Raw genomic sequence first — 13,559 nt, 5'->3', positions numbered from 1 at the left:
AAAAGTCTTTATTGCACAGAAGAGAGTCATCAGAATTGTGGGTAGAGTGCACCCTAGATGCTCTTGCAATAATTTATTCAAACAGCCGGGTATCCTCACCATGCCATGCCAATACATTTTTTCACTTATGTGCTTTATAAATAATAATCATACACTTTACAGAATGAACAGTGAATTTCATGATCAACATACAAGAAGTAAACATGATCTTCAAAAATATATAATAGATCTCAGCATGGTACAGAAAGGAGTTCATTATTCAAGCATAACAGGGTACAACAGACTTCCACTTCAAGTTAGATCAGTCATTAGGATCAAGATTAAATTCAAAACCAGCTAAAACTTAATATTTTGAGTAGTTGTTTCTATTCTTTACAGGAATTTTTAGAGAACATGTAATAATTAGTGAAATGTGTTTAATAGTAATCATTTCTATTAGAAATGGCTATTAAAGCCTGATCTCCCATTCTCACCTGTACAGAGAAGAAACAATTATTTTCCTGTAGTCCCACATACTTATACACCAATAAACAAACAACAACTGGACTGTGTAGATGTAGAAACAGGTATACTTCTTTTCCTTCCACAATCTAGTTCTATTGAAAGTTTACATAAGTATACACAAAGTACAGCAAATACCCATGACTAATATTACAAAACCAGTCTGTTCTTAATGTTAGTTAACTATGAGACAGATCATGTATCATGTCTAGATAGTAGAGTACCATTGACCGTCACTCCTCACTCTTTAAAGACTCAAACTCCCATGTATAAAACAGCTCCTTTTCAAGAAAACCTAGTATTTCATGCATCTCCATGTAACCTCCTGAATTACACTGCCTAATAAAACAAAAATGAAACACTAAGAAAGAAAAGAAGAAACAAAACTAAACTTGAGGATTGAGGGGGTATATATTGTTATTTCAGTGATAACAAAGTTACGAAGAACTTAGTAGTATGAGCCTGCTTTTCAGTATGATGTTGCAACCCCTATGTCCTGGATGCATGCACTGATCCAGTTTGGAAGTACGCTGTAAAGTCATTGTATCTACTTTTGAGACAAGCTTGACTGCAGCTCTCGTAGCTGGTCCTTGATATCTTAGATACACACACAATGGAAGAATTACACCCTTTCTGATGCCATACAATTTCCATCAGGCACAGAGATCTTACTGGCCATGGGTGTACCTCAGCATCATGCAGACAGTTCATAGAGATATGTGCCATGTATTGACAAGCATTGTCCTATTGGAAAATGGCACCATGATACCGTTGCATAAGAGGAAACACATGAGGTTGCAGGATGTCCATGTCATACCGTTGTGCGATTAGAATTCCTTCTATCAGTACCAGCCATGAACTGACGTCATACCCAATGGCTCCCCACACCATGACACCAGAAGTAATGCCACTGTGCCTCTCTGAAACATTAGAAGAATGAGATCTATCCCCAGGTAACCACCATACTCACCAATAATGGTCACCCAGAGTAATGCAGAGCAGCAATCCATAATAGAATATGGTGTGATGTTATTCATCAGTAGTCCCTGGTTCCCCATCAGGACACCACTCCTAAGGCAACCATTTGTTTTGCAGTGTTAATGATAGCCTATGCATGAGACAGTAACACCCTAGTTTGGCTGCTGCTGGCCACGAACTAATGGTATGGAATGAGACACAGTGTTGCAGGGAGTACATTACTTGTCCTCTGGCAGCAGGATTAGATTAGATTAATTATTCATTCCATAGACCCATAAAAGAGGGAATCCTCCTGGGTGTGGAACATGTTAGATAAACACAAAAATGTAATTAGAAAAACTTGAGTTTCATTAATTTTAATGATCCTCAGTCAATAAACAGTAAAATTATGTACATGAATTAAATGTTTACAGGCTTAATACTTACATCTGCTTTTATTTACTTGTTTGTGGCTATTACAACCAAGTATTGTCAAAAATTAAAGTATAATAAATTTTCATTAGAATGGTCCACTGCACTTGTTGAGAAACTCATGGGTGGAATAGAAGGAGTTGGCCACCAAAAGTTCTTTTAAATTATGTTTAAATTGTGCCTTGTCTGAAACTAAACTCTTAATGGTTGCTGGTAACTCATCGAAAATATGCGTTGCTGAATACTGTACTCCTTTCTGGGCAAGAGTAAGCAATTTTAAATCTTTATGTATATTGCTCTTATTCCTAGTATTGATACTGTATACTAAACAGTTGGAAAAACAAATGTATCATTTACAGCCAACTTCATTAAGGAATACTGAGAAGCTGTTGTTAATATGCCCAATTCTTTGAATCGGTTTCGACATGATGTTCTTGGATTTACACTACTCATTGCACTTATTATAAGCTTCTATACTCTAAAACACAATGGAGTGAAAATAAGCAAAATATGCCAGTTTTTTATATTTATTTCTCCAATGTCTGACATAATTCACATTGCAAACACAGACTTGTATAGGTGCTTTAGCAGTTCGTTAGTATGTTGCTCCCAACTGAATTTATTATCAAGTTGTAATCCCAAGAATTTTACACTCTCAACTTCTCCTATTTCCATGTCATCATATTTTATACACACACTAGAAGGAAATCTCTTGGAAGTTCTGAACTGCATATAGCAGGTCTTTTCAAAGTTTAATGACAGTGAATTGGCTATGAACCACAGATGTTAAGGGGTTATGATGTGCTTGGTACACAAATTGGTACTCCTCCATTGTTTTGTTCAGTAGTAGTCAACTGGAAGCTTGACAACAAGTATTCCTGACTTCATATTCCCATGCAGTCCAACATCAGGGCACTGTCACATCTGAATGCACCACAAATCTGAATACTGCATGATTCTGCCAACTGACCAAATGGAGACCCACAATGAGACACCTTTCAAACTCTGCCAGTTGTGATAATGCCGTCTCATAGGAGTTTGTGGCACCCCCATGGCTTTCGCAGGGATCATCAGCATTTGACACTGATCACACAACTTATATACCCTGCCAGGCCTGGTAACAACTCTAAATATGAACAACAGTAATGAATTCTGGTGGCCATTCTATCTGTCACAGAGAACTGCAACTCTCAATCATTTACACCCTTGCCAGTGGTATAGCGTAACATATCACTTTGTTAAAGTGATTTGTTGTGCAGGGTATTTAGAACTGAAAATGGTAAGTGTCTTCTGCTGAATAAAGTTCATTTAATGTAGTTTGGATTTAGTAGGGCTGTATTTGAAATACACTTACCAAGCAAACAGAAATTTTTTGAAGTTGTTTCCTGAGTGTAAAAGTTGTTATAATGCATGCAGTTCCCAAAAGAAGATAATTATTTCATTTATTAGTGTGCAGAGAAGCAGTGTCCTTTGCTAAATGACAGCATTTGCCCAATTTCCTGCCAATGAACCGAGTTCTGCAACCTGCATTACCTATAATTGGACATATATGGTCATTCTATTTCATATCTTATCAAATTGATTCACTCAGATATTTGTATGAATTGACTGATTCCAATTATGATTCCCTGATACTGCATCCAGGTGTTTCGTGGAGTGCACAGTTTTACATCTCTGCACATTTAAAGCATGTTGCCAATCTTACATTGCTCTGAAATCTTATCAGTAGCAAGCTGAATATTTCTGCAGCTTTCATCACACACTGCTTCATTATATATTACTGCATCATTTGCAAAAGTCTGCCCAGTTGTTAATAGACAACATGAACAGCAGGGGTCCCATACACTTCCCAGGGGTATGCCTAAAGTTACTTCTGCTCCTGTCAAAGACTCTCCATCAAAGATAACACAATGTGTTCTCCTTACCAATAGACTGTCAATCCAGCCACAAATTTAGTTTAATATCTTATATTGTCATTCTATTGTAAATAAATGTTAGTGTGGCACCATGTCAAATGCCTTTAAGATGTCAAAAAATGCTGCTGGTCACCTTGATCCATTCTTCTTAGGATATCATATGAGAAAAACATAAATTGGGCTTCGTGTGACTTATTTTTGGAATCCATTTTGGTTGGCAGGGAGGAGATCATTTCATGTGAGATAACTCATTAAATTTGAACTCGGAATATATGATATGATTCTACAACAGACTGACATCAATGAAAATGCACAGAAATTTTGTGAAACTGCTGTTCCTCTTGTAGAAGGAGCAACCTGTGCTTTCTTCCAACCACTGAAACATTTTTTTCTGTCAAATTATAGGAGGAGTATCTCATAAAGTATTGTTTTACTTTGTTCTCAAACATCTAGGAATTTATGAATTCCTCTCCAATGTCTACTGGCAACCTCTTATAGACTTTCCTTTTGCACCAGAACTTAAAATGCCCTTCTGAAGTCTGAAAATGTATGCATAATCTGTATGGAAATCATTCTTACTTCTAGTATTACAGTTGTGAATTTTACAGTTAATCCTAAGTTAACTTTTATTGTCAGCCATATATACTATTAGAGAATGTATATATTGTAGTACAAAAGAATGTATATGTTTTCACATGTGTGCTAAGAACTCTAAGGTGTCTGAAAAGAGACTTTACATGTCGTTCTTACAGCACACTTATGTGAAAGTGTGCTGCATTGGCCAAGAAAATTACACCATACTACAGTTCTGAGTGAAAGTACACTATCAATCCTGTCTGCAGCTCAGTGTGATGAATGAGATCATTAGTGCAAAACAGGCAGAATTCGGCTTTTTGGTTAATTTATCCATGTGCTAATGCCATCTCAGTTTTTTATCTATCTTGGTTTCTAAGAACTTCATTCATGGAGCCTCATGCAATATATGCATGTTGATCTCTTCATTCATTTTGATTTGTGTAATATGAATGTTTGTAAGATTAAGCATTAAGCTCTTTGCTGTGAAGCAGTTGTGAGCCTGTTCCATTATCTCTTGGCTGTAACTAGTGTGGATATGTTTGGGCCCTTTATTAGTATACATGCGTCATCTATAGACCTACAGTTCTTCAGGAACCCCAAAATTCTCTGGGTAAATCATTAATGTAGGTCAAGGACAGGAGCAAGCCAATTACTGAACGTAGTGAGACATCAAATTTAATGATTCCTCACTAGAGATTTAGTTTTTGTTTTTTTCTGAGTGAACCCTTATTTTCTGCTTTTAAGACATGACCCCATCAATGCAAAGAGAACGATGTAACTTGAAAGTTATTCACACAGCAGTCTGAGTCCAAGTGAGATATGGACAGAGTTAGGGAACTGTAACACATATGTACAACTGATGAATTTAGTGGCATCAGAGAGTGTCCATTGTCTCTATTTTTGTTCTGTTACATGTGACTGTTGGTAGTACTTGGAATTTAGCCTCCTGAAGATAAGGACTGGGCAGTCATTGTGTCTCCTTGTATTTTCACAATTTTCTCTTGGGAATTTTCTTTTCATACAAAATGTAATGTAGCTGTTAGGAAATTGATCAATATCTTTGAAAACCATGAAATCAGATAGTTAATTATATTCTCTTTTATGAATTTTTTACTTAATGAGTCTGTCATTAACGTATCTAATTTCAAATTCTATTTTACTGCAGGTAATGAGCAGATAATACAGTTGGTGCCAATACCAGATGCTATTTACAAAGTTCCTGGAAGAGACAGTAATGCAACACAAGAAATTGTCTTTCAAGCCACTGATGTTCCAGCACTGGGGTATCGCTCATACTATGTGTCTAGTACAAGACAAGAAAGAAGTTATTTAAACACTGTGTCAGAAAATGCAACATCCATTGGAAATAATGTAAGGTTTTTCAAAATATTGAATGAGCAGAAATGGTACCTATGGTTTAAAATGATTTAATGTAGTATGTATTTGTAGTACTTGCAGGTAATTTTACATGAAACTCAAGGGACTGTAAAGTCTGTAATAATCAATGGAACAGAGTTGCCACTTAGCCAGAATTTTTACTACTATGAAGGATGGGCAGGAACTAATGCTGGAACTGATGACAGATCATCTGGTGCTTACATTTTCCGACCAATAGGATCCGAAGCAACCGTGGTGTCTGGAATTGCAACAGTCAAAATATACAAAGGTTAGCTGTAAAATCTAACAAAATTTCTGAATTATATTTGTAAACTTAGTAAGGTTTTCAGAATACTTTTGAAAGGCTCAGATAAATATGTAGTTAATACATAGTCAGTCTCATAACTATGCTATGTTCCATGTTCCTTCAGTTCATGATTTATTGTACTTTAGCAAGATACTACTGTCATCAGCAGTTATTTTAGCTTTTCTTCACAGTATTGTTGTAAAAATTTTTTGTGTACATTTTGCCCAACACACTGCAAGAATAGTCCTCTGTTTGGGATAATGTATTTCTATTCGGGACTGGAAGGGCTCAAATCCAGGTCCACCTTGATACATCACAGCTAAATCTACTAGCACATAAATTATATCGACATACTAAAATTTATTTTTCTCTTTTCATCTAACATAGTATGGTCCCAATTATCTCAGAACAAATTATCTGTGCATAGTTTGGTGAATGTTAGGAAACAAAAATGAAACCTGGAGTGTTTTTATATAATTAGAATGAATATATTAGTTTAGAATGCAGTATTATTTATGTGAGTTATGTTTTATGGCCAGAAGACAAGTTTCATCATTGGACACACCTGAAATATTTTTCCATTTTTTCCCATTCCAGCTTAGGTAAATGTGGAGACTCTGCCCTTGCAATATTTCTGTATCTGAAAAAAAATAGGTTTCTTTCAGGGACAATTTCTTTCAGAATTCTTACTCTGTGTTAATATGAAATGAAAGCATAATGTTACATATTGGCAGGATGAATGCATTTTTGATCACTCATTCCTAACTGCTGACAGATCGCAATGATACTGTAGCTTCTACAGTGGATCATTGGCAATGGATGTTCACCTATATCAATTTCTTGCTGAAATTCCAGATGACTAATATGGTCTAGGAAGATGAAAGTTGCAAACATGCTCTCAGATCAGAAACAAATTAGAAGTTCAAATGGTTCAAATGGCTCTGAGCACTATGGGACTTAACAGCTGTGATCATCAGTCCCCTAGAACTTAGAACTACTTAAACCTAACTAACCTAAGGACATCACACGCATCCATGTCCGAGGCAGGATTTGAACCTGCGACCGTAGCAGTCGTGCGGTTCCGGACTGTGCGTCTGGAACCATGAGACCACCAAGGCTGGCCAATTAGAAGTAATAGAAAAGTTAGAAGAGGGGAAATCTTGAGTAAAATTTTATTGGGAGTATTGAATAAACATGCAAACAGTGAGAGACTTAAAGAAGAGCTTTTAAATTTTGCAAGCAAATCTGACAACCAAGTCAGAGTGTCATTATGTAAGTGTCTGAAAACTAAACTAGATAAGGTACTGAACTTGTGTTTCTGAGACAAGATAGGTGAAGGTGCTCCCTGTCAGGTACCAGAAGCAAATAGTTAAACCAGGAATGTTACTTGAAACTCTGAAGATTGAAGGAAAATATAATGCTTCATCAGGATAGTTGACTCAATTTAAACATTGCTACAGGATTAGAGAATTTGTTGTCTAGGGCAAGCAACTGAGTAGTAATAAAGACTTAGCTGATGCTTTTTGCAATGAATTCTTTGGTGATATTGAACAGAACAGTTTTCTTCCAAAACAGATGTAAAATACTGATGAAGCTGGAGTGCACTGGGAGGGCTTGCCCACACCAGCTTTAATGTTTCTGGTTGAAGCAAACACTAATTTTGAATTATCTGTGATTTCCTGTTATGTGTTCAATCTTGGGTCCACATTAACTCAGATAATTAGGAGCTTGCTGTATTTCATACATTTTGAACTCTATGGAACTCAATAGCTTTCAAAATGTTATTTAATAGTTTTATAGCCCAATCTTGCTAATTACTGAAATGCATTTTGTTTTACTCAAAATGTTGATGTAGGAATGTTACGTATTTACTAAATTTCTATATTCAGAGCATAGAAGTGGAAGTGGAGGCCTTTGTGAATAAATTGTACTTAAAGTATGCTCTAACAAATAGGTTTCACTTTTGGTGTTTATTGTTTACTCGATGTAAAAGTACAACTATTCCTTCGCAGTATACTACCCACTGTACAGTGTTAGACCATGTTTTATTTGTTATAAAAATTATATGGCTCAGAAATTATTTCATTAATATTTGGACACAGTTGTCACCATTTAATGTGTGGGCACTTTGCTGGCAGATGGATTATGATCTAGAGCAAACTGGAAGTGATTGTGAACTATGAAGTTTCTTGTTGGAAGTTAAGACAATCCTGTTAGTCCTGTTCTTTTTTATATCTCTGGTACAGTACAAATTTCAAGGAGAGTACAGTGTTGCTAAAAATATTAGTTCGAAGCACTAATAGATATTTATCTGGCTATATACCAATTCTTGAGTCCAGCATTACTGTAAAAACAATTACTGTTGCTTTTGTGTAATTTACTATGGCTTTAAATGTGGTTCAATAAATCAAACACTCAGACTGTTCATCAAAAAATAGAGAAGTACAATGAACTATTATTTTGTTTTTAAAGACAGAATCGGCAGGCTAGAGGTGAAAATGAACAGCTTCTAAAGAGAAGGACCACATAAATTCCTGTTTATGTGGTTTAGGTTTCCTGTGCCTTCCCTAAACCACTTGAAGTGAATATTGGAATATTTCCTCAACAAAGCCAAAGCTCATTTCCTTTGGAATTGTTGTCCGGTCTAATTTAATGCATAATATGTAATAAATTTCCAAATGACAAGATGTTTACCTACACTCATTCTTATGTGTATGTCCTGTCATGCATTGATCAGGCAATAATATCATTTACTTAATATTTAATTTCAATTCAAACAGGTGATCTTGTGGAAGAAGTGCATCAAACCCTTAGTGACTGGATCAGCCAAGTTATCAGGGTATATAAAACTGAAAAACACATTGAATTTGAATGGCTGGTTGGACCTGTTCCCACTGAGTATGTATTGTTCTCATCTTGAATGTTAATGTATTTTCTGTTACTGAGACTAACTTATTATACAATTCTTCATCTGCTTACAGGGATATGAAAGGAAAAGAAATAATTTCCCGTTTTAATACAAACCTGGTCAATAATGAAACATTTTACACTGACTCGAATGGGCGAGAAATGATAAAGAGGCGAGTTAATTACCGATCAACATGGGATTATGTTGTAGAAGAACCTGTCTCAGGAAATTATTATCCTATAACATCCAAAATAGTAATAAAGGATGAGAACAAGGGCCTAGAAATGGCAATTCTGAATGACAGAGCACAGGGCGGTTCCAGCCTTCGAAATGGTGAAATCGAACTAATGGTAAGATATGAGAAAATTATTTTCAAAAACAAGTACGCGATAAACTCAGATAGTTTTAGAATGAATATACTAGTTCTGTTTGCTTATCTAATTTGACCAATAAGGGCTCAATAGCCACAATACAAAATCTTAAACAGTGCTGGCACCCATATCTGCTGTTGTCTCTGTAAATATTAATGTTATTACCATTAAGAAGACACCAAACCATTTTGTTTTCTTGCTTTCATTCTTTGACATTCATATTATTTGTATTGTATCGTTTGGTTATCACAGATGTGAAGCTTGCTCTCTTAGTTACCGAACACAGGAAGTGAAAGGTTTTCTACAACTTGTACAGAAACCAGACTGCAGTTACAAGAATTGAAGAACATGAGAGGGAGGCAGGAAATGAAAAACAGAAGTGAGACATAGTTTTATCCTATCCCACTGTTATTTAATTTGTACACTGATCAGAAGTAAAGGAAACAAAAGAGAAATTTGGAGAAGGAGCTAAAGTTTGGAGACAAGAAAATTTTTTTTAAGGCAGCCAATGACATTGAAATCTGTCCGAGATTGTAAAGAACTTGGAAGATTAGTTGAAAAAAACAGATGTAAACAAAAGTAAAACTAGGGTAATGAAATGTAATACAATGAAATGAGGTGATCCTGAGGCAATTCGAATGGGAAATGAGACACTGAAAATAGTATATGAATATTGCTGTTTAAAACTAAAACTCTGCCCGTGAAGGCCATGAAGGCCCAATGGGACCGATCGGCCACCGTCTCATCTTCAGCCCAAGGCATCACTGGATGCGGATATGGAGGGCATGTGGTCAGCACACTGATTTCCCAGCCATATGTCAGTTTACGAGACTGGAGCCGCTACATCTCAATCAAGTAGCTCCTCAGTTTGCCTTGCAAGGCTGACTGCACTACACTTGCCAACAGTGCTCGGCAGACTGGATGGTCACCCATCCAGGTGCTAGCCCAGCCCGACAGCACATAACTTCGGTGATCTGATGTGAACCAGTGTTACCAACGAGGCAAGGCTGTTGACAATATTGCTATTTGGGCAGAAAAATAACTGATGACAGTGGAAATAATGAGGATATAAAATGGAGACTAGCAATACCAAGGAAACCACTTCTGAAATAGAAAAGTATGTTAATATCTTTTATATATTTAAGTGTTAAGAATTCTTTTCCAGAGTGTAGGCTTATGTAGTTACATGTGGACAACAGGCAGTAAAGACAAGAATAGAAGCTTTTGAACTGTGACACTACAGAGCAATTCTGAAGATTAGATGGATGGATTTGATAATTTTTCAAGACCTGCTGAATCAGACTGGAGAAAGAGAAATTTTGGCAGAACTTGACTGAAACAATAGATAGGTTGCTAGAACACACATTGAGGCATCGAGTATTTCTGTCTACCCATGAATTATCTTTAAAAAATTAAATAGTTATATTAGAACAAATAAGTACTCAGTCACAAATATTAAGTCAAAATTGACCACTGAACCTTAGCAGCTTTATGTTCAAAGTTTTAAATTAAATAGTTTTCTAGGACAGAATCATTTGCCAGTTTTTTAGGAACTCTTTTAGTACACCGTATGAGATCTGATTTTCAACATCTTATGGATGAAACTAAGTATGACACTTTTTATCAGTCTGTGAAACTGTGGATTATTACATTAGGCTACATATCCTTATTTCACTGTTACTCCCAGTCTTAACTGACTGGACCTTTACTCACTGATTATCTTTTTATGCTTTATATCACCAGAATTTTTTCTCCAATTAAAGGGCTGAATTTCTTGAGTTCAGATTGAACTTTCATGATAACACTTCACTATGCATACCAACTATGAAGCTATTACATTGCAACTAAAGTTACAGTCATCTCTTCATTGCAGAGTTTGAAAAATAGAAAGAATTTAATATGTTATCAGGGCACATTCAAAGCCTATTTCATGCTAATTTATGCTCAACCTCACAGAGATTAACTTTTAGTTTGCAGGAACTCTTTGAAAATGGCTCAAATTTGCAGCCTCAAAAATGTGATGAAATACTGGAACACTGGTAATTAGCTTTCAGTGGTATCGCTGGAATGAAAAGATTGAATATCATAAAATTCAATTATGCATTCATTGAAGAACAGAATTTTATTTCTGGAATTTAAGACTTCAGTTCTTCTTAGTTATTTTAATATATTATTTTACAAATCCCAACTGTAAAAGGATTATAATGAATATTTTGATTTTATTTCACATTTAAATTAACTAGTATGACAAGTGCTGCAGGAATCAAACAATGGAAATTACAGGTAGGAATATCAGCAATGTAGGAAAAGACAGATTGCTAGTTACCATAAAGAAGATATGTCAAGTTGGAGACAAGTGCAATTAAGTGTCTTTTAATTGTGCCTATCTCCAACTTGAAAAGCTACAGGAACACACATGCTGCTTTGATATAATATTGTATTTTCATTATTTTATGCATTGTAACTTTATTTCAAAATTAAATTACTTTCTTATCTCATCCTTTATCAGTAACGTAATGTTTTGCATATTGATCAAAAAATTCAGGTCCATCGTAGGCTACTCCGTGATGATGGTATGGGAGTTGCAGAAGCATTACAAGAAGAAGCATTTGGCAAGGGTTTAGTTGCCAGAGGTAAGCACTGGCTGTTAGTGGGCAACATAACAAGGAGTGATGGTTGTAGTCTGGCATGTCAAGAACGTAAAGTGGCTGAGAAGAAACTCCTGTCTCCTTGGGTTCTGCTTAGTAATGCTGACAATACACCATTCACAGAATGGACAAATTCTCATGAAACTCAGGTTAGTACAGAGTGTAATATGTCATGGATATGCTTTTCACATATAAGGTTTTAAAATGAATTAAAAATACCTATTTCTCAGTGACACATTAATGTATACTCATCTTTTATAGCCTCTTGTTTCCATTCAGTTAATGGGACCATTTAATGTAATAACTATGATGTATGCCTGAGCTGCATATATCTCTTAAGAAAGAAATATAACGATCACTACTATTTTTTTGAAACATTTTCTATAACAATAACTAATCATTTTTGAAGACATTCATGTAAGACTTTTTTGTTAACTGAGTAAATGATTTCCGTGTGATTTTAAACTAGTTCTCAGGTCTGAGACAAGAACTTCCCCAAAATGTGAAGATATTAACATTGGAACCGTGGAAAGACACCTCACTGCTACTACGCTTGGAGCATATGCTGGAAAAAGAAGAAGACACAAATTTATCTCAGCCTGCAACAATAAACCTGGAGGTGAGAAATTGTAGCTAACAAGTGAAGGTTGTGTCAATGCAGCAATCCAGGAAGAATTAGAATATTTACTGACAGGGGAAAAATTATCAGTGGAGTCTCTCAGGGTCTAATTCTAGGTCTAACCTGTAGACTTATTACATTTTAATGCCCCCCCCCCCCCCAGCCACCATTCACCGTGCAGAGTGGGAACATATACCATAAGCTTTATGATTGTTGATGTTAGGGAGACAGTAACTGAAGAAGTCAGTAACTATCCGTATATAGTCACTGTTGTTGCAACCAAAGGAAAGGGGTTCCTGTCAACTTGGCAATAGGGTCATTAGGGACGCACCTCAGTTGTATAATGCTGGAGGGAGGCAGCTGTGCTAAAGCGCATAGTATCAGCAGATCTCGTGTTGCACGTTGAAGTTGGGAATTTCTCGATGTTGCTTGAAGCCAGTCAGGTGATAGTATTTGGCATCCAATGAGAATCACTGAATCAATTATTCAGCATAAAATATGAGGGTCACTTCAAAAGAAATGCACACTATTTTTGTAAAAATAATGGTATCATTCTGCATGTGTGAAAGTTTTACAGTGTGTAGATACATCCTTTCCACTTGTCTTCAAACTTAGTTCAACCTGTTCCCGTGAGTGGCGCCATCACAGCATGCCTTCAAGATGGCTGCTACACTTTATGTTCGTCAGAAGCAATGTGCTGTCATAGAATTCCTGTGCTGTGAAAATGAGATAGTGGGAAACATCCACAAGAGGTTGAAAAAGGTGTTTGGAGATGTTGCTGTTGATGGCAATACAGTTAGTCGGTGGACAAGCAGGTTACGTGATGAAAGCGGGCACGGCAATATTGAGGACTGTCCTTGCAGTGGCAGGCCTCATACTGCACACACTCTAGACAATGTGCAAAGAGTTAACGAATTAGTGACAGCTGACAGACGCATCACAGTGAA

The 13,559-nt window shown here is 36.1% G+C and overlaps 1 protein-coding gene across 1 annotated transcript in view; it reads left to right on the top strand.

Moving 5' to 3' along the window:
* LOC126336947 (lysosomal alpha-mannosidase-like) overlaps positions 1 to 13,559 on the top strand; it is a 118,430-nt gene that overhangs the window by 96,422 nt on the left and 8,449 nt on the right. Inside the window, exons 11-16 of the mRNA XM_050001136.1 lie at positions 5,548 to 5,753; positions 5,832 to 6,048; positions 8,847 to 8,964; positions 9,048 to 9,324; positions 11,891 to 12,142; positions 12,463 to 12,612. Of these exons, the coding sequence (XP_049857093.1) occupies positions 5,548 to 5,753; positions 5,832 to 6,048; positions 8,847 to 8,964; positions 9,048 to 9,324; positions 11,891 to 12,142; positions 12,463 to 12,612 (1,220 nt within the window). The remainder of the gene's footprint in view (positions 1 to 5,547; positions 5,754 to 5,831; positions 6,049 to 8,846; positions 8,965 to 9,047; positions 9,325 to 11,890; positions 12,143 to 12,462; positions 12,613 to 13,559) is intronic.

This window comes from Schistocerca gregaria, chromosome 1, assembly GCF_023897955.1.
Source record: "Schistocerca gregaria isolate iqSchGreg1 chromosome 1, iqSchGreg1.2, whole genome shotgun sequence".
Taxonomy (NCBI): Eukaryota; Metazoa; Arthropoda; class Insecta; order Orthoptera; family Acrididae; genus Schistocerca; species Schistocerca gregaria.
Note: the sequence above shows the minus strand (reverse complement) of the source record. Positions and strands in the feature narration are given on the sequence as shown.